Source organism: Pleurodeles waltl, chromosome 8 (genome assembly GCF_031143425.1).
Source record: "Pleurodeles waltl isolate 20211129_DDA chromosome 8, aPleWal1.hap1.20221129, whole genome shotgun sequence".
In the NCBI taxonomy this organism is placed as follows: domain Eukaryota; kingdom Metazoa; phylum Chordata; class Amphibia; order Caudata; family Salamandridae; genus Pleurodeles; species Pleurodeles waltl.
In genome coordinates this window covers 671,224,313-671,246,463 of record NC_090447.1, presented here as the reverse complement: position 1 = coordinate 671,246,463, position 22,151 = coordinate 671,224,313, and the positions used below count along the sequence as shown (strand labels likewise).

The 22,151-nt window shown below is 47.2% G+C and overlaps 1 protein-coding gene across 2 annotated transcripts in view; it reads left to right on the top strand.

Moving 5' to 3' along the window:
• CRYBG3 (crystallin beta-gamma domain containing 3) overlaps window positions 1-22,151 on the top strand; it is a 1,300,096-nt gene that overhangs the window by 548,743 nt on the left and 729,202 nt on the right. For both annotated transcript variants that reach the window (XM_069204785.1, XM_069204786.1), the window contains one exon: window positions 8,044-8,079. In XM_069204785.1, the coding sequence (XP_069060886.1) occupies window positions 8,044-8,079 (36 nt within the window). The remainder of the gene's footprint in view (window positions 1-8,043; window positions 8,080-22,151) is intronic.

Genomic DNA, 22,151 nt, shown 5'->3' with positions numbered 1-22,151 from the left:
TGTCTGGAGGACCGTAGAGTAACGTGTACTGGGGTAGGACCCCATCCACCAGTTTCTACAACTCCGCAGTGAAGGCAGGGGCCCTTTCCCCAGACACATGAGCCATGGTCGCTTCCAGACACAGGTCACAGCAGCACTTGTAGTGTAGGTCCTCACCTGTTGAAGGTCAGGTAGCGAGTGGATAGATAGAAAATGGCAGTATGTCCACGGCGGTGCGTACCGTCACCGCAGGCGTACATCGCCATTGGCTCCTGGAACCCATAGGACCCAATGATAACCAATGCGATTTTGCGCTGCGGTCATCGACCGCCTACCGCGAAGGCGCACAACGCCAGTGCAATTACCTCATTTCCACTTGTCCCTCCTCACAGGTCAGGAACCGCCATTTCAGGGGGGCACAGGGCATGGTACCTAACTAAGTCACAGCAAACATTGGCACAGCAACTGATTGTCGGATTCACATTTTGTTTCTGTAAAGTAAACAAATCGTCATTAGTGCAATAGATGTAGGAATATGACCCTCTGTTCACCGTTCTCTTCCATAGGCTTCAACCGCTGAGGCAGAATATGAGATGGTGTACAGACTCTTGGTGGACCTTGCCACAATGGAGGACACATTATCATAACCTACAGACTTGATCGTGCCACAATCCGACAACTGTGTGCCCAATTGCAGCCAGACCTGATGTCAGGTATCCGCCAGCCCGCAGGTATCCCCCCTATAGTGCAGGTCCTGTCAGTGCTCCATTTCCTGGCAAGTGGTTCCTTCCAGACAACAGTGGCCATGGCATCAGGGATGTCTCAGCCAGTGTTCCGAAACGTGTTGACCAGAGTGTTGTCTGCCCTGCTGAAACACATGCACAGCTACATTGTGTTCCCCAGGTGAAGGATTTGGCCACAGTGAAAGCGGACGACTTTTAAGCCCTGGGACATATCCCCAACACCATTGGTGCCATTAATAGTACACATGTGGCATTTGTCCCGCTGACGTCCCCCCCTCCCCGGAGAAATGAACACGTTTACAGGAATAGAAAAAGCTATCACTCTATGAATGTGGAGATGGTGTGTTTGGCGGGCCAGTACATCTCCCATGTGAATGCCAAATATCCTGGCTCTGTGCATGATGCCTTTATCTTGAGGAATAGCAGCATCACATATGTGATGGGCCAACTCCAGAGGCACCGGGTGTAGCTAATAGGTGAGCCAAAGGTTCCCACACACTATGAGTAGGTGTTTGGGAATGGGGTTGTCCCTAAGGGTTAGTGTGTATCTAACAGTTGTCCCTCAATATTTGCAGGTGACTCTGGTTACCCTAACCGCTCATGGCTACTGACCCCAGTGAGGAATTCCAGCACAAGGGCAGAGGAACGTTACAATGAGGCACATGTGCGTACAATGAGGATTATTGAAAGGACCTTCGGCCTCCTGAAGGCCAGGTTCCGGTGCCTCCATCTGACTGGTGGATCCCTGTACTCACCAAAGAAGGTGTGCCAGATCATCGTTGCATGTTGTACAACCTAGCCTTGAGACGCCAGGTGCCTTTTCTGCAGGAGGATGCCTGGAGATGGTCTTGTGGCAGCGGTGGAGCCTGTGGACAGTGAGGAAGAGGAGGCAGAGGAAGATGATCTTGACAACAGAAGCAATATAATTCAGCAGTACTTCCAGTGTCACACAGATAAGACACTGTAACTTCACTTTACATTTCAGTTATCTGTTGGACATTGTACAAGGCAGCCTCCTTCTTATGTCTATGGACAATGACTGTACCCTTTTGCATCTCTATTTTCAGATCTCTGTGCCCCACTCTGGCTCCTGCTATGTGTACTGCTGCCCACCAAAGGTCATCCCAAAGTATATTTCACTGTATATTTGAGTTGCAATGCTTTGATAATGTTGTACTAATACATTTGTGAATCATTTGACAGACTCCAGATTGGTATTTGTTCCAAGGGTGTTTATTTAGGTGTTCATAAGTAGAGGGGGATGTGCAATGGGCTGGGCTGTTAGTGGAGGAAATTCCAGGGTAGAGTCCAGTCTCTTGGTATCACAGGAGCATTGTCCAATGGGGCATAGGAAGGGGAATTATGGCAGTTGAAGGTGGACAGGGTGACAGTGTGGGACACAAGGGTGACATTCATGTGAGACTTAATTCCTGGTGGGGGTCTTGGCAATGTTCTCTGGCTTCTGCCTGGATCGCAGGGACTGTTTGCGGGGTGGTTCTCCTTCTGCAGGGGGTGCGGTGCTGGTGACCTGTTGGTCCTGTGGTGGGGCCTCCTGTCCACCAGTGGCGGCGGAGGTGGAAAGCTGTTCATCGGTTTGGCTAGTGTCAGGCGCCCGTTGTTGTGCCACTGCCTCCCTCATGGTGTTGCCCATGTCAGCCAGCACACCTGCAATGGTGACCAGAATGGTGTAGATTTTTGTTAGGTCATCCCTGATCCCCAGGTACTGTCCCTCCTGCAGCTGCTGGGTCTCCTGCAACTTGGCCAGTATCTGGCACATCATCTCCTGGGAATGGTGGTATGCTCCCAGGATGTTGGAGAGTGACTTGTGGAGAGTGGGTTCCCAGGGTCTGTCCTCCCCCTGTTGCACAGCAGTCCTCCCAGCTTCCCTGTTGTCCTGTGCCTGTCCCCTGAACCATGTGCCCACTGCCACTGACCCCAGGTCCCTGATCGTCCTGTGTTTGTGGGGTTGCCTGGGGTCCCTGTAGTGGTGGACACACTGCTGATTGACGTGTCCTGGGGACAGTGGCATGGGCCCGCTGAGTGGGTGCTGTGGTGGTGTTTCCTGAGGGGGATGGCTGTGTGGTGGGTTGGGACTGTGGCAGGGGAACCGACTGTCCATAGGTCCCGGATGGGCCAGGTTTGTCATTCTGATCCAGGCATGCAGAGCTGCTGTTGTCACTGTGGGCCTCTTCTGTGGGGGGACTGGATGTAGCTGGCACCTCCTCTCCGGTGACGTTGATTATGGGTGTGGATGCAAATGCAGTGTTAATGTATCTGCGTGTGCCATCTTGGGCATGGGTGTGTTTCCCAATATGATTGTGATTTCCCTGTCAGCTTGGCCTTGTGTGAGTGGTGATTTTGTGGGCTGGGTGAGTCTCTCTACTGAGCATGTTGCGGTGATGAGTGTCCATGCGGGTCTGTGTTTGGGGTCCATGCTTTAGTGTTGCATGCAGGGCTTGGTATTGGGATAGGTGGGTTGTGATAGTGGGGTATATGTGAGGTGGTGGAGTGATGGGGGTGAGGGAAGGAGTTTGTGATGGCATGCAGGTGGGGGGGGCAGATAAAGTAGTAAATATTTGACTTACCAGAGTCCAGACCTCCTGCTTCTCCTGTGAGGCCCTCAGGATGCATGATCGCCAAGACTTTCTCTCCTCCCATGTTGTTAGTTGTAGGGGAGGAGGTGGGGGTCTACCCCCAGTCCTCTGTACTGCTACCTAATGTCTTGCAACCACGGAACGCACCTTCCCCCATAGGTTGTTCCACCTGTTCCTGATGTCATCCCTGGTTCTTTGGTGCTGTCCCACGGCTTTGACCCTGTCCACGATTCTCCGCCATAGCTCCATCTTCCTTGCAATGGACGTCTGCGGCACCTGTGATCCCAATAGCTGTGGCTCTACCTGGATGATTTCCTCCACCATGACCCTTAGCTCCTCCTCTGAAAACCTGGGGTGTCTTTGTGGTGCCATGGATATGGTGTGAGTGATGTGTGAGGATGTGTGGGGTAATGTGTTGGGGTGTATGCTGTGATGTGCGTGGATGGTGTATGGGTGATAGTGTTCTGTGCCTCTGATTGAGTGGGTGCTCCTGGCTTGTGTCTCTCTGTGTTGGCAATCTTCTTTTTCGTTTAAAGGGTTGTGGGTAATGTGTGTGTGTGTTTTATAGTGGTGTGTGTGTGTGTGGGTGTGGTGTGTGTGTGTTGTGGTGCGTGTATGTGTGTTGTGGTGTGTGTAGTTTAAATTGTCCAAACTGGTGTAATTTTGTAAGTTTGTGTGTATTTTGAGCTCAGCTGTGTTTACCGCCAATGGTTTACCGCAGTTGAAAGACCGCTGCGGTGATTCGTGGGTCGTGATACTGTGGGCGTATTCCTGTTGGCGTAACTGTGTGGGTTTTGCTATCGCCAGTTTATCACTGACCTTTGGGCTGGTAGACTTGTGTGGGTGTCTGTATTGTGGCGGAATTCTCAGTCTGGGTCATAATACCCATGGCGGAATACCGCCATGGGCATGGTATGTTGGCGGTCGTCAGCATGGCGGTAGGCGGCATTTGCTGCCACGGTTGTAATGAGGGCCGCTGTGTCCCTAGGTATTTCTTCAGTAGCAAAGTGTTAAGCTTTTTTTCTGTAAATGAGGGATCCCACAAAAGACAGTTCATGTGGGAAGTGAGTTCTATGTCTACTGGTTGCTGACAGAAAAAGGATCAACCTAGGAATTGCAATTTTTTTAACCTGGAATTTGCAAACAGAGTTTTTTTATGCTGCTGAAGAATCCCAAAGAAAGACCTTGTAGCTAAAGCAATTCATCTTTAATACACATTGAGTTTCTCACTGAAGCACGTTTATTGTAAGAAGAACATGTTAGATTGGTCAAACAAATAGGTGCATATGGTAAGATGAGCTTGAACATACTGTATAGCTTTAATTGAGCCAGGCATATTTGTAAGACCCCGGTAGGGAGGGCTTTTTCATGGTCACTTTAGTGATGACTTCAGCCTAACCTGAGCTCATGTCTAGTTCTATAGTTAAGAGCATTGATTTGTTTATGTAGAAATTGGGCAATATTCAGCAATTTTTGAAAAAGTATTTAAAGTTGAAGCTTGCAACCTGGAACAAAGCCTTAATATTTAGAACTTGTGACCAGAGTTGGAAGTAAGAACTCTTCTGAGTGTTCATTTGCGAGGGGTATTAATGCATTTGATTCAGGATTTACTCTAGTCATTGCTGTTGGATTTCTATAGAGATGAGGTTCCTTTTCTAGCTGGTGGAAGTTTAAATTTTGCCTCTTATCATCTAACCTAAGAGTTCTGTTTAAAACATCCATCTACTTTAATTATTGTAATTGCTGATGTTCCCCTTGACTCTCGTTATTGGTCAGTGTACCTGGATACATAACTAGTCAAGCGTGCTTTTAAATTCCAATTTTTCCCCAGTTTTTGCAAAGAATTTTATGGATGATTACAAATGGCTTTTTTCAGTTATGCCTCCTTCCTTTGAATGCCAGTAGGCAAAGTCAATGTACCCATTTTTGACGTTCATTGAGTAGAATATTCAGTATATGAGTGAAAAACCATGACAAGAGAGCGACATCCAAGTAGCTTTCTAGCTCAGGCATCAATTTATATTGTTGCTGGCAAAACAGTTGCTTCTTGTGTCACCTTACGTAACTCCTAACATTTAGCCACAGGCCTTCTACAGTCAGAGATTTAGAAACTGATGCTTATTAAAGGAAATTCAAACCACATCCTCCAGAAATCTAGATAATGTTAATAAAATTCCGGGATAGATCAGAGAAGTAACAAAGCCCTGTGCAAGCCCTCAACCATGTCTCTTACAGTCTACCCTGTTGCTGCCCCTTATTCCAATGCAGTTGCAGTTATTTTCTTCTCAAGATGGGTCACTGTCAGTCATTTACACAACTATCACCAATCCCTGTGTGGGGCTTTGGGTGCACAGACATGTCCTCCTCCCCTGTCACCATTATGCTGCAGTCTTACTTCGTTAAACTGCCACCAGTGCAGCAGCCTCATTCTCTTTCAGTGTCACTCCCTGACACCCGCTAAGCTGCCCTGTCACTCAAATCGACTACTCCATTTCAGGTGCAACAGGTCTAGCTAACAAGCTTTACTGGGTAAATGTGAGCTAGACAGATGCAAGTTGAAGGCTCCCTTTAATAAATTATAAAACTAAAAAGTAGCCCATATTTGCGAATTGGGGCAGTTTTGTACGTTTAAAGGCACACTGTATAAGTGTTTTGCATTCAGTGTTTGCTTTAAGATTCTGTCCGTGCATAGCATGTGGCTGGGTGCCTCGGGTATTTGGGTGCAGGGCCTGGCCTTCCGGCAATCAGGCCCTGCCCCCATCCCCATGCAGTGCTCGACAAAAGGCCAGGCGTGGCTAGGGGTTGGGCATCTTAAGGGTTGGCTGCCTGCAGGGGATTGGCCAATAGACCTGCCACTCTCCGTCCTTTAAAATATGGACAGGAGAGTGGACAGTGGCAACAACCAGCACTCCGGAACACAGAAATACAAAAAGGCTTCAATATTAATATAGTTAAAGGAGACTAAAAACTGCAATATGTGCAATTATGTCAGAAGAAGAAAACTCTAGCGAAGCACAAAATATCCCTAAACAAAAACTTCATACAACTGAAGTGGGGTATTGTCCACCTCCTTGTGTGCAACAGATATTTGGATGTGTCACAACTATAAGAAATCCTCTTAACCCCTAAGAAAGATGCGGAAGGACAACGATTCACTGAGCCTTATTACTTCCTCAAAGGGATAAATCTGTGATTGAATTCAAGAGATCTCTATTGGTCTGGAGCTTTCTGTAATAACTGAGGGCCAGATGTACAAAGCTTTTTTCTTGTCGCAAACGGCCTGATTCACAGAATCGGGCTGTTTGCAACAAGAAAAAAGCATTTCTCAATGGACGAACCCAATTTTGTGATTCAGTAGTATATTTACTGAATTGCAAAAAGGTTTTGCGAGTCACAATTAGGAAGGGGCATTCCAAGGCCGTCCCTTTCTAACTACAGTGGCATGTCTGATTGTTTTGTGACCATGAATGCGGTCGCAAAACGATCACAGTTAACAGTTAACACCAATTTCAGATTGATGTTAACCCATTTGCAAACGCAAAGGGGTCCAGAAGATACCTCTTCCCATTTTTGAATGGAAGCTAAAATATTTTCTCAGAGCTGGTAGTGGTCCCACAGACCACTGCCTACGCTGAAAAATTTAAAGAAAACTTCATTTTTTGTGCTTGTAATGGATCTTGTTCTCCTTTAAGGAAAACGAGCTGCATTTAAAAAAAAAAAAAAGAAACAAAAAAAAAAATGCTTTATTTAAAAAGCAGTCACAGGCATGGTGGTCTGCCATCCCCAGCAGGCCACCATCCCTGTGAGTGCAGCCATTCCCAATGGGGTTGCAAATTGCGTTGCAACCCCATTGGAAATCACAAACATTGTACTTAACACTGTTGTACATTTTGTTTTGTGACTCACAGTTTGCGATTCCCAAATGGATCTGATTACGAGTCGCAAAACAAAAGTTCGTACATCTGGTCCCATGCGCAGCCTCTGTCCACTTTACCTTGTGCGTTATCATGATATATATATTATCGCTTTTCTATTTTTATTTCATTTGTGTGTTAGTTATCTTGATTAAAAACAAATCATGCAATCCTCGTTTATATACAGTCGATTTGTGTTTTTATTAACAAAAACACAGACATTTATTAATTGTTAAGAGGATCTTTTGCACAGGTAGAATTATGTTCCCGCTGTTTAACTTAATGTTTTTGCTTCCTTAAATGTGTCAGTGCTTTTTGGCCTCCATTTAATTATTACAAGGCCTTGGGACAATAGCAAAGGGACTGACCCTGTACTTGTAATTGGTTCTGCCTTAGTTGTTAACCAAACGTGTGAACCTAAAAACAAATACTGTATGTGAGTGGGTGTAAGGCACGGAATTGCTGATCTCTCTCCAACACCCACATTTTGAAACTGACGTTTACATACCTACTGGTGGAGAAAGCCACGTTTGTCTCTTAAGAATGTACACAGTTCCCTCTGCCTGGCCGGTTTTCACTCTAAAAATCAAGTCCTCTGTCAGTTTAAAGTTTTACAAACTGTTAATAGTTTTTTAAACTAAAGAACCCTGAGACGACAGGTGCACTTTAAAACGTGTAGAAAGCACAATAAACATACAACACATTAAGATGACGCTTTATATGTAAAGTATTACTTTGTTTACTTGCCTTAAGTTTAGAATAACTGTATTTTAAAGAATAAAATAGTGTGCTTCTGTGTGTTTTTTCTTCAAGGGTGGACTAAAAGTGCAATCGCCTCTGTACCCCACGGTAAGATTTTATACACGTTTATTTCTATATGAATGCCATCCTATTTGTAATTAACCCATGTTTTTTCAAAAAAATATAGCTCTCTAAGGTTTTTGAGGAAGGTTTTGTCATGTGATTCTGTGTGTGTGTGTGTGTGTGTGTATATATATATATATATATATATATATTTATTTATTTATGTATTTATTTTACTCATTCAAGGTGAGCCCTTTTCTTTCCACTTATAAGAAATGCAGTGTAGTAGTGGGGAAAAAAACACTCTAAAATCCATAACATTCATTTTAGACACATAACCAAGGTCAGATATATTGAATTAGTGTTAAAACATGGTTTGAACTAGAACATAATGAGAGCTGTACGGAAATAATGGTAATATTCCATGGATTGTTAGCCACAGTAGCACAGAAGTGAACATTGTCAAAAGTGCATGTTTGAAGAGAGAGATCAGGAGGGAACAGAGGTAGGATACAAGGCAATCAATTAAAAGGAAGGCGTTGAGGAAGCACACCAGGTGCGATAAGTTTATGAGGTCACTAAAAGTAGTATGAAGAAACGCCAATAAGAATCGAGATTCTGGTTGAGCACGAAGATTTATGGCAGGTTGGGAAGACGTATGAGATGTGTAGTGCATTTGAAGGAGGATACCGGCCTTTGGCCTTACCTATCTAATGGCAGTTGACCCGCCAATAGGTTTTTGGTCCTTCAATGTCCAGGGCCTTAATTTCCCTTGTAAGCGTAAAACATTACTCCTCTGGCTGTCCTCTGGAGGTGTACATGTGGTCTTGCTTTAGGATGCCCACCTGCTGGCAAGAGATGTCTCCAGGCTCATTTCACATATTAGTCCCCATCAGTTCCATTCTTCCGCTTTTACCAAGACCAAAGGGGTTGGGATTTTTATTCGGACAGATGTACAGCTGAAAGTGACACATACTGTTTAGGGAAGAAAGATGTGTGATGATCTGTGACTCTTATGATATCACCTCCTATTCCATAGATTTCATTTATGGTTCCAACGACCACAAGGCTCCCTTCTTTTCTGCTTTGTTCCTGGATGAGGTGGCTGCCTCCAGCCATCAATTGATTTTGGGCGAGGACTACAACACAACCTTGGACCCAGCCATAGATCGCCCAACTTCCTCATGGGGAGTGTCCCATCCTCCTCATTCTTTGACCCAGAGTGTTACAGATTGGAATTCAGTGGATGTTTGGCATCATCTTCATCCTCATGATTGGGACTATTCTTAATTCTCGAACGTACATGAATCTTATTCCCATATTGATTTCTTTCAGGCTTTGGCCACCCTCTTGCTTAGAGTGGGCAGCATTCCTGTCAGGTCTTAAGTTTTCTCTGATCATGCTCCGGTCGTGCTATTGCTTTCGACCACTTTGCCACAATCGCGATCATATCAACCGTGGAAGATGAATGAGATTGCTTTCTGCGATCCGGTTCTCCATTCCAATATCAAAGAAGTGCTTGATTGCTACTTTGCTGAGAACCTGACTGAGGATCTTTCTTGGGCCACGATTTGGGACCCTGTAAAGGCAGTGATATGGGCTGGGATTATAGCACATTTCTTTGCCTTTTTCCATTTTTGTAAACTTTGACTAACAGAATTAGAGGATGCTCTCTTCAGGTTGGAGACGGAACATAAACAACCTCACACCTTGTCTATAGGAAACTACGAAAATCAAGGGAGAATTGGAAGTCCTGCTGAACAAAGATGCACCCTATAAGCTATTGGAGACTATTAGAAATTGGGTCTCTAGTTGTAGAGGTATACACCCTTGTCCAAGTAGGGACCACAATCCTAGTTAAGGTAAGTCCCAACACAACACAACACAACACAAATTAGCCTATGCTCACCCTCTGGTAGCTTGGCACAGAGCTGGCAGGCTTAACTTAGAAGGCAATGAGTGAAGCATTTGTGCAATAACTCACACAGTAACACAGTAAAAAATACCACAAAATACAACACACAGGTTTAGAAAATAGATAGTATTTATCTGAATAAAATAAGTTCAAAGCGAAAAATTCAGTATACACAAGTCAAGATGTCACTTTTTAAAGGTTTAAAAGAGTCTCAGTTCTTAAGAAACAGTTGTTGTATCCTTGTAACACACAGTACCTGGAATGTGTAAACAATAACGATGCACAGGGGCTGCAGAGGATGAGATGTGTTGAAAAATAAGGTGATGCGTCAAATTTCCCGACGCTGCACAGACGATGCGTTATTTCTTTCCACACTGCAAGGGATGCGTTGATTTTTCAGGAGTGCAGCCTTGGATCCTCACTGTGATGATGGGTTATTTTGACACCCAGGGACAATGTGTTGAAAATCCTTGACGTGCTGGTAGAAGGAGCATGCGCTGCGTTGATCCGGTAGGCTACGTGACAAAATTTCAGCCGCGAGGCAAGCGTGGCATCGGTTTCCAGTTGCGAGGCTGGCGCTGCGTCGTTATGGTCGGCGGTGCAGCAGTTTCCCAGCCAGAATACAGATGCAGCGTTAATTTCTGCAGGCATTGTGTTGATTTTCCGACGCACAAGTATAGACTTCAGAAACGGGAGGCAAGCCCTTGGAGAGCACTTTAGGAGGAAGCCAGAATCCTTCCAGAAGAGTCAAGCGCAGAAGGGCAACGAGCAGGAAAGCCGTCCTTGAGCAAAGCAATCCAGATGAGTCGTCTGGGCAGCCTGGCAGTCTCTCCAACAGTGTCTAGGTGTAGGTCCATAAGTGTCTTATTTGGTGGGGTCAGAGACCCATTTTATGTACCCAAAAATGCCTTTGAAGTGGGGGGGGGAACTTCAAAGAATGGTTTTGAAATGCACAAGCTCCCCTTTTAGCCCAGTCCTGTCTGTCAGGGTCCCTGTGGGGGGTTATCAGTCCTTTGCGTGAGGTCAGGCCACTGGCCTTTAAAATGTAAGAGGGAGCCCCTCCACCGTCCTGCCCAAAGAGACCCATTCAGTATGCAGATGTGGCTGAGTGTCCTGTATTTGTGGTTGTCTGGGTGGCATGCACAAGGAGAGCTGTTCACCAGCACAGACCAGACGTGGATTAGAGACAGGCTGTAAGACACAGATGGCAGTAAGTGCAGAGAAATGTCCACTTTCTAAAAGTGGCATTTCTAAAATAGTACTATTAAATCCAACCTCACCAATAAGCAAGATTTTCTATTAACATTCTGGCAATACTAAACATGACAGGGCTACTCCTTCCAGATCAGACTCTACCACTTAAAAGTATATACCGGCAGTTCTAAGGCTAGTCTACGAGAGGAGCAGGTCTCACAGTAGCGGAAAAAAAATTCCTGAGTTTTTCACTACCAGGACATGCAAAGCACATGTGTACATGTCCTGCATTTTACTTACATAGCACCCTGCCCTATGGGTTACCTAGGGCTTACCTAGGGGTGACTTATATGTATAAAAAGGATAGTTTAAGGCTTGGCAAGTAGTTTTAAATGCCAAGTCGAAGTGGCATAATCACTGCTGCAGGCCCACTAGTAGCATTTAATTTATAGGCCATGGGCACGTGTAGTGCACTTAACTAGGGACTTATAGGTAAACTAAATACGCCAATTGGGTGGGAACCAATTTTACCATGTTTAGGGTAGAGAGGATATGCACTTTAGCAATGGCCAGCAGTGGTAAAGTGAGCAGCGTCCTAAAACCAGCAACAACAGGGTCAGAAAAACAGGGGGAGGCAGGCAAAAAGTTGGGGGATGACCAACCTAAGGCAGTTGGGTCTAGCAGAGACCAAACAGTTATACTATGAGAAAGGGAACAAGGCCGATAAACTGCTGGCATACAGGATTAGGCAGGCCAGACCAGGAACTATACTAAAGGTATCATGACTGAGAATGGCTCCTATATGTTCTCTGATGCAGACGTCTGTGATGCCTTTGTTTCTTTTTACAAGGAACCATAATGGGTGGGGGAGGTGTTGGTTCCAATTCAACAAGATAATTATTTGGCATGTCTCCATTTTTCGGATGTTCTGACAAGGTTAGAGAAGAGCAGACCTCCCACATTACAGATGGGGAAGCAAGGTCTATCTTTAAGTCTTTGCTGACTAATAAGGCTCCTAGACCTGGTGGGTTCCCCAATTCTTATAATAAATCCTTCAGGGAATTGCTGGTTCCTCATCTGACTAAGGACTTTATTTCTTTGTTAGATACTGGATGGGTCGCTCTGAATGTGATTAAATCTACCATATCTATGATCCTGAAACATCTAAACCCCCAAATCAATGTGGGTCATTAGACCAATTGTGCTAATAAATGGGCGTGTTAAGATATTTACCAAGATTTTGGCAATTCGATTGGCAAGGATCTGGCCTGTTCTTATATCCCCTCTTCAGATCGGTTTCATATCAGACTGACAGACGGTGGATAACACCAGACTTGTGATTAATGCTATTGAACAAGCCTTACATGTCAAAATATAGATGCTTCTCCTATTTTTGGATGCAGAGAAAGCATTTGATAGAGTGAACTGGTCCTTTTTGACTAAAGTCCTGTCCGTGGTGAACTTGAGCCCTTGATTGAGGTCCTATATCTTGAGCAATTGAGGTCTTCTATCTTGTGCAATTTTGTGTCACCTTCTACGAAGATTAAGACTCTGGAAATTTTGCCTGTCCCAATTACACTGTTCAAAGGCACCCATTAAGGATGTCCCCTAGCTCCCGCAATATTTCCCTTAGTGTCGAACCTCTTATTCAGAAGATTCAAGTGAATGCTAATATAAGGGTCCTCCCAGTGAGCGGCACGCATTTGAAGATTATGATGTTTGCAGACCGTACACTTTTGTTTTCTGACCTATCCCACTGCTTTCATGGATGCATTCGAAATCAGGTGGAAAGAGTTTTTTTTTCTTTATAACACGACAAGGAAAGGAAACAGACATGCCAGTGAGTACATGATAGCCCTATTGAATAAGGCAGGGCAATACTGTCCCACACTCGACGACCCTCCCCCTTTCCCCAAAAGAACATAACATAGTTCACACAGGCAGCCCCCTGTGAGCCCCTCATTTCCCCCAGATTTTCTCATATTTGTTGGGACAGCCCCGTGCTTCTTAGATTGGCTTTTCTAGTTGAGAGCACCAGTCTACTCCGGATCGCCACTTCGAGATTAACAGCACCACCGGGCTTCTCCAGAGCTGCGCAGTGTCTCTCTTGGCCACCAGGCAGGCGACCTCTATGAATATTCGGTCAGCTCTCAGCCCCCCCCAGATCATCCAGAAGGCCCAGCAGTGCCACCCTCACATTCAATTCAATGGACACCCAAGGACCTCTGAAATCTCCCATTCCACCCCCACCCAAAAAGGACACATCTCCAGACACTCCCATGCCACGTGTAACAGGTGCGCCCCCAGTTGACCACATCTCCTATAGGCAGGGGGGTTCACCCGGCGAATATGTCGGAGTCACTGTGGGAACATGTATGTCATATGAAAGTAATTTATCTGTATCATTCTTAACCTGGCGGAAATGGCCAGCTCCCTTGGCGCTAGGTAGGCCTCCCTCCAATCATCCTCGTCCAGTTCCCCCACCCAGGCCACCCACCTGTCCCGCAGCCTGGCGAGGTGCGTTAGTAAGCAAGGATTGGTAGATCTGGGTAATGGCCTCTATCCCCAAGCATCCCGAGAGCAGCTTTGCCTCAAGCGGGCTGTGATCAGGGAGAGAGGGAGACTAGACAACCGGTGGGTCCACAGGGTGTGGCGCATCTGAAGGAAGCAAAAAAACTTGGAGTTGGATACGGAATATTGCTCCCTCAGGTGCTGAAAGGACATTAGAATATCGCTAGTGCAGACATCACCCAGGTATGTAATTCCAATGTCGTCCCATTGCCTAAAACCCTCCAATCGTAACTATGTTCCTTGCCACCGGGGCATCAGCTTGGTGAGGCGTCAGTCCCAACCTGTCAATCATTTTAAAAATGGCGTTGCGACTCAATGGGTTTAGAGGCAACCGACTCCAGCAGGCCAGCTCGCCCCTCAGAGTGCGTGAGGCTGGAAGTTCAACTGGTATGCCAAATCTGGGAGTGGGGAGAGATAAACACCCAAGTATTTTAAGGTATTGCGCTTTACCGGGATGTCTGGGCACTAGTTCACTCCCCCCACGGCGCACGCACCTCCAGCAGCAGTGACTTCCTGTGGTTTAAGCATAGCCCTGAGGCCTCACCATACAGCTTCAGGAGCTCAAGGCACCGAGGGCCTGAGCGCTGGGGCCGCCCCAAGAACACCAAGGCATCGTCCACATATTAAAACACCCTGTCTTCATGGCTAGTCCACCACCTCCAACCGTCAATCAACGGGTCACCACAGAGGAGGCAGGCCAGCGGCTCGATGGCAAGAGCAAACAGTAGGGGGGAGAGGGGGCATCCCTGACTTGGCCCCCGTCTGATCGGAAAGGGATCTGATAGGATGCCATTAACCTGCGCCAAAGAGCTGTGGTACAAAAGATGGACCATGCTTCTGAATTTCAGGCGAAGCCCATTCGCATTAGGACCCACTCCGAAGAAGTTCCAAGCCAGGGTGTCGAAGGCCTTGCAAAAGTCCACCAGGAAGAGTGCCAGCTTGTCTCCCAGCTGATCCGCCTGCAAAAGCGCCACCTGAGCCCACCGGAAATAATGAGCGTGCTTCTTCTTGGCATGAAGCAGCACTGGTCACGATGCACCAGGTAAGGCAGTGTACGTACCAGCCAGGCTGCCAGGACCTTTGCGAATATCTTAATGTCCGCATTGATTAGCAAGATGGACTGGTAGGCCGAACATTGATTTTGGGGCAGGTCGTCCTTAGATATGACCACGATCGTTGCGCAGTCCTGACCCAGAGCAAAGGAGCCGCAGCGAAGCACCTCCTCATAAGGGTTGGCCACGGGGGATAGCAGGTGCGATCAAAATTGCTCATAATATTCAACCGTGTACCCGTCAGGTCCTGCCATTTTCCCAGATTGAAGCACAGAGATTGCTAACCCCACCTCCTCATCTGACCAAGGTAGATCCAGTTCTGCCTCCAAAGAGGACGGAATAGAGGGTAGCGGAATGTCATCCAGAATAGGGTTTTCTTGTTCTGCTGTGGACTCAGGCGTAAAGGTTCTCGTAATAGGTATCAAAAGTGCTTGCAATTGCCAGCAGGTCCTCCTGTGCTGCACCTGTCTGATCTCTGATAAGGGCCACCACTAGGGCAGAGACATCGTGGGTCACCATCCAGTAAAGCAGTTTTCTGGTCTTATTGCCCAGCTCATAGACTCTTTGGGTCGAGGCCTGCCAATGCTGTCTAACCCCCACCCCCCGTCCAACGCGAAGCTCCAGCTCCCCCATATAAACCTCCAGTTCAGTTATCCGCTGGGCCTGCTGGGCCTCCTACTGCATGTCATATCCCTTAATGGTGCCTCTGAAGGTAGGTTTGCTCGCCGCCCAGAGGGTCCCTGCCAAGGCCACTGAGCCCTGGTTCTCTCTAAAGTTATGCGCTAATTCTTGGTCAGTGAATTTGATGCAATCGGGAACTTTCAAATACCAGGCGCTAAAGCGCACATGGGTCGCACGTTCTGCACCATGTCACCCCAACTCAAGAGGACCGACGCGTGGTCTGATATACCGCTGGCTAGGATCTGCACTGAGGTCAAGGCTAGGGGATCCGCTGCCAGGAGGCATAATAAATCTATCCGCGCCTCTGTGTGGTAGGCCGCCGACTGATGGGTGAACGCCATTGTCTTCGGATGCCAAACCCGCCCATGCGTTGCATAGGTCCAAGGAGTCCGCCCAGTTCGATAGGCAATTTGAACCCATATGTGGGAGAGTGGAAGTGTCTGTGAGCGGGTCCGGGACAGCAATGAAGTTCCCTCCCAGAATGGTAGTTCCCTGTGGTAGGGAAAGGAGAAGAGCGTGCAGTCCTGCCAGGGTGGGGCAAAGAGGCTGCGGAGGGAGAACAAATGAAGCGAAGTTGACCTGTCGACCTGCCAGGCTGCCCTCCACTCCTACATACCTTCCCTGAGGGTCGGTGTGGACCTTGTCCACTAGCATGGGTAACATCCTATGGACCGTGAGGGGCCACTCCTCTGAAGTCCCTGGAGAAACCAGAGTGGTATACCCAGTTGTAACCAAAGCGACTGAGAAACAAACATTGGGTTCCCACTAAATGGATCTTCTGTAAGAGAACTACCCCCGGGCGATATCTCCTAATATAATGTAGGACCGTGGATCTCTTGATGCGGTCTAACAGACCATTCATGTTCCTTGACAGTACCGTAGACATATTGCAGGTGGAGGTAATGGCATTAAATGCAACTGGTCCCTCGGCAGGCCCGAGCTGCCAAGCACAAGGGCTACTGTGGACGACCCGGGGGAACGGGTCGGTCTGCATGTGACTCAGTGTGTTTGGGCCTAACCTGGAAAAACAATGTTAGTACAAAGGCAACAACACAATACAGTTTCCCCCATAAGACCCCCCAACACCCTCTACCCCACACTTCTACCCCTGAAGCATCGTTCCCCCCTACCCAACACTTTTGCAACCCAGCAAAGTAGAACAAAGACATTTTGTGGGGGGTCCTCAAGATTTAGCAGTGCTGTGATCATGGTTGTGCAACCTGACCATCACTATGAACACAGAGTAAGACAATTCCATTCTCTCAAGCTACTGCCTGTCCCCGCTGCCAGGCGTTCCAAGCTAAGTCCCAGAGGATGGGCCTCTTCTTCAGCCGTGATCACTCTTAGGGAGTTAGCGTGTCTTCTGCCAATGCAAACAGGGCATGGTTGGCCATCAGGCAGTGTCCAATGCTGCGCCTGCTGGCAGCTCAGGCACCAGTGAGGCCTCTAGTGCAAGCTGCAGGAGTATTTCTTGTGTATACTGGCTGGGAAGGAGGCTCCATCCAGGGTTATAGTTCTTTCCCCTGCCCCCCACCCTGCTGCCTCTCCCCGCTCACCCCTCCTGCGTTGGAGGCCTCAGGACTTCTCACAGCAGCCCACTCCCAGGCCTGCGCTGGTGAGTCAAAGAAGAATGTGTTGGATTGGAAAATAACTTTTAGATGAGCAGGAAGGAGCAGCAAGTAGCTCAGGTTCAGCGCACAGAGTTTCTGCTTTCTGCCTTGAAGGACCTGCGCTTTTGCAGCACCGCCCTGGAGTAGCCTTGAAAAAACAAGATTTTGGAGTTCTGGTACCGAAGGTCTGTCTGACTCCTGGCTTTGCGCAGGATTGCTTCACAGTCTCTAAAGTTCAGGATCCTCAGGATTAACGGTCGGGGTGGCGCGCCGACCGGCAGACGCATCCATTCTGTGATGAAGGTGGAGGACAATTTCTCTGGAGGCATCCAGGTGCGGAACCAGGCCTCAAGCGCCGCAGCCAGATCTGGAATGTCCAAGGCCTTTGGCAGGCCCACCAGTAAAAGGTTGTTGCGCCAGGCATGGTTCTCGGCGTCTCCTGTGCGCTCGTGCAGTTTTTCCACCGAGGTGGTGAGTTTCGATCCATAGTAGCCTGGGCCTGGGCTGGCTGTGCAGGTCTATGGTGGCCCATGGCTTGGCCGTTCTGCCCTGCGGAGCTACGGGTATACAGGGCCCCACTGTCACTTTAGGAGACCTCAACCCCGCGGGCTGCCATCAGTCCCCCACTCCACCATGCCACCTCTGCATGTCTGTGTGGCCCTGTCACACTGTCTGCAGAAGATGAACTCAGGGATCCAGCACCCGCAGGCCTCAAACCGGGAGGAGGGGGGGCAGAAAGTGGTGCCACTCCTCACACATGATTGATGTTTGGGGTCTCCCCCCACCACCCCTGACCATCCTCCAAGCACCTCCCCACCTCCAGCTCCGGGAGCCGGGCCCAGCGTCTTATGTCCAAAGGCCTCAGTCCACGGGACCTGGGAGGTCTCCCGCCTCCCTGCACTCCTAAACTGCTCCCGGGGCTGCCCTCGAAATGCTGGGCGCCCCCTGTCGGCACCTCCTGCGCGCCCCCTTCAGCCACCCCACCACCTCACCTCCAAGTTACTACAGCTGCTGCTCTGTTATGCCCTGCTCCTCCTTGTCATGGTCGTATGCTTTGTCGCCTCCCAGGCCCTTCTCAGTGCGCCTCGGGCCCGGAGTCTGCCAGTCCCAGGATGTAACATGTGGTGCCCGCCATCCCAAGGCCAGGCAGCTAGGCGGGCACCGCACCACACCACTGCTGTGTCTCTGCAGCGGCCGGGTCTGACATCTTTCTTGGTCCTCATTCCTGACCATGTAAATAAGTAAACGCTGTAGATAGGACTGTTGCAGAAGCCCTGCACTATACCGCAACCATGTGGGTTGGGATAAGAACTCGCCTTATCATGTAATACCCACCGGTTCCAGCCTGCAAGTACAACCACAGTACACAATAAAACATGAAGCAAAAGCTTTATTGAGATATTATCTCACAACTTGAGTACCAGGGAGCAATTGAACACTGTGCATCTCCCATGAACATCCCTCCGTTCCCAGTAGGTAAGCTGGATCACTCCTATAGAATAGTCTTAGATTACAGACACTTAAATAGCCACACAAAAATCACACAGTACTGCATTAATGAACAATATAGTCCGTAAAAATACAAAACAACCCTGGATTTTTCCAACGGGTTTTCTGCCAAAATAAAGTGCTTGAAAGCAGGGAACTGACCACTATTTCCACGCTCGGCTCTCAGTCGTTTTTTCTGGCTCTCATTTGGTAAACATTTATTAGGCATGACAAATGATGTGGTTTCTGTTTGAACTCATTATCAGAAGTGTAAATCTGTTGTTATGTGGAGCTGAATATTTGTGTGATTTTTGGATAAATACCAGGAATCGACCTGATGGATCCATCACCTCATTCACTATAACAAGTTTAAGTTTCACCAAAAGACTGTTAAGGACTTTGCTATAATCATTGTGTTGAAAATGTATCAAGGTGTTCTTGTCGTTGATTAGACCACAGACTGGTTTCTGTACCTGAAAGCAGTGAGGAGCATTAACATCACATATCGAGAGCAATTTCAAAGCCTTATGATGGTTGTTTCTGGTGGACAGTATAGCTGTCTCAAGTGCTACCACCATCTGTGACGGGGCAAAACAATTATTGTATTATTTAACGATTAGCAAATCACAGTCCCATGCCACATCACACACAAGGCAGTGAAAATAAGGAGAATAGTCAAAAAACGTTGTCACTGCACCCAGAAAAGTGTTTGCAATCCATGGGGATAGACTCTACTCACATTTAAAGGTAAGGCTGGAGTGTGATATGAACTGAACCCATCCAAAAAGCTAGACTCGATCCCCCAGGTTCCTTGTAAACAAATCACAGGGTACCTAGCCACTGACTTAATCTAATCCTGATTGCCAGTCTTTTTCCTCAACCCTGCAGAATTCAAGGTCAAGACCTTAGCTGGCTCATGGGTTTTAACACTCATCTCCGTATCTGTAAACACTGAGCTCTGTATGCTTCATCTATTGGCAGATCAATTGCTGGTGGAGTATCCAGTCAGTCGCACCCCTCCAACCCTTCCAAGTTTGCATATTTGTTACTAAGCATCACCCCATTTGGACCCTGAATACAGACATGAGCATTGTGGGCCCCAGGGAATGCTCTGATTGTATGTGGGGATAGGAGGAGAGAACGTAAGGTTTATAAAAGTACCCCAGAGGGAGAACAGATATTTAGGAGACCCTTGAGGAGAGGGGATTGCTTTAAATGGCTTGCAGCATTTCTTGGATTATTAAAGTTGATCACTATACAGTTGCCAGGGATTGTTTTGAGGGATGACCCCACCCAGTTGACCCTCCTTGCCATCAGAATATGTTCCGATAAGTAATGATCATAACCTTTACATTTTGTTGGCCAGTGGAAAACTTTTAAGATCAACTGGCCCATGGTCTCAGTCTGAACCTGTTTGAATTTAGGAGCATTCAGTAAAATCAAAACATATGGGCATTCTGCCGGAGGAAGATTTAACACATCAGCAACCGTGCCAAGGCTTCCCTTCTACTTTTCCCTAGGTTCCTTTTCAGTGCTGGAAGCAAATGCCCCCTGAACCCTGCCACCTACTTGACCCAAGAGAATTACTGGTGCTAGTCGGAGAGGAGACGAGATGGAAACTGTGGGAGCCTGTGCATGAAGCTGGGGTAGTTTACTAATGTGGGCCACAGCTAATGTAGCACCCCCACCTACCCCCTGGATCACAAGCAGTGGGGATGATAGGTTGTATACAATTGGCACCAAGGGCCATGCCTCCTAAGCAGTTGAGGTTGGTAGAAGAATTGGTTAGAACCAAGGGCACCTGAGAGGCAGAATTAGATTTGATCAAACTAAGTAGTTTAGACACGTTTTTCTCTATGGAAATAAGATGCTCATGTAAAGGTTTTACATATAATTTGACCAAACATTCAATCCTGGTGCATATTTCATCTACATTAGAGGAAGTCAGCGATACCAAAACATTTTCCTGCTTAGCTTGGCCCCATTACAGATAGAGTTGGCTTCTTGCGCATGGAGTCACCCTTCTTCCGCTTCACTGCAGTTCAGTGCAGGCCGAGTTATCAACATGGGGTAAACAAGCACTGTTCAATATTGGTGGAGAAGCAGGCGCTCAGAGAGCGTGTACAAAACCATTAGTACCCAAATGATCAACCAAACTGTCAGAAACAAGCAAGTTTCCCCTTGCCTCCTCCAGCGAAAAGTTGTCTTTCTGTAAGTTCTGTCTCCTTCGAGAGTCGATGGTGGCTATTGTGTCCACCCTGCCACTTGCCTTGGCGCCAGAGGCAATCTTCCTTTCCCCCATCTTTCCAGTGATGGAAAGAAGACACCCCAAGATGGTTGGGGTACAGGCCACAAACACAGAACATTAGGCCAAGTGAGAGGCCCGGCCTTCGACTGGCGCAGATGGGCCTGCTCTTGGCCCGGTGTTTACCAGCGTATGTCCCGTGCTGCGGGGGCCTTAGAGCGCTTTAAGGGCAATGCATAGCTTGTGCCCCACCTTCCGTGCCCCAAGGAATCCTCAAGGACGAAGCCCTTCTCCACATGCTGGCAAAAGGTAAGTGCGGCAAGTTTCAACACTGTTCTGAGGTGTGGGGGGCCTAAGAGTGCTTTAAGCGCAATGCAAGTTTAGTGCCATACCTCCTGCGCCTCAAGAAATCCTGGAGGAGGAAGTCCCACTCCTGGTGCTGGCGAAAGCTATGAGCGACAAGTTCATACATTTTTTAAAAGTGCAGAAATTACACATCAAAATGAATTATTTTAATAAGTTTGAATACTATTTTTTTGTGTTACAAATATATTGGTACCCATGATGATCACAATACTTCAGGCTATACTTACATGTACTGTTCCATACCTTGCCTCCATGGAAGAACAGCATGTGACCTAAAATTCATATTAAAAGGGCAGACCATTAGTGAGTTATGTCATCAGCTGGAGCCAGATCTTCTGCCTCACAATAGGAAAACCACATCAATAGCACCAATAATGAAAATAATGGCAGTACTCCATGTTGTCAACACAGGAGTATTCCAATACACTGTTGCAGTATCTGGTGAAATATCACAACCAACTTTCAATGGTGTGCTACAAGAAGTACTTCCTGCATCGATGAAACACATCAACATCTTCATACAGTTTTCTAGAAATTAAGATTGTGCCAATGTGTAGGCATATATGTGCTTCTGGTTGCCTCCCACGTGTGAGTGGAGCAACTAATGGCACACTTGTAGCCTTGGTGCCGCCACACTAAAGAGAACAAGTCTACAGCAATCGAAGAAACTTCCATTCAATCAATGTGCAAAGTATGTGCTTACAAGATTTGTACATCATTAGCTTGTGTGCATGTTTCCCAAGATCAACACATGATTCCTTTGTACTACGGAACACCAGAATACCCCTGCAAATGTCATAACTTTGGACCTGAGAGGGTCTGGCTTGTTGGTAAGTACAATCTGTCAATATCAATTTTGCATAGTTTCAAGTTTAATGATCACATTTAGTGTTTGATTTTTTCACTCATATTTGATTTTCTTCAAATAGGAGACTCGGCTCATCCTAAGCGACCATGGTTGTTAGCACCGCTGATGAATCCAACAATGCCAAGGG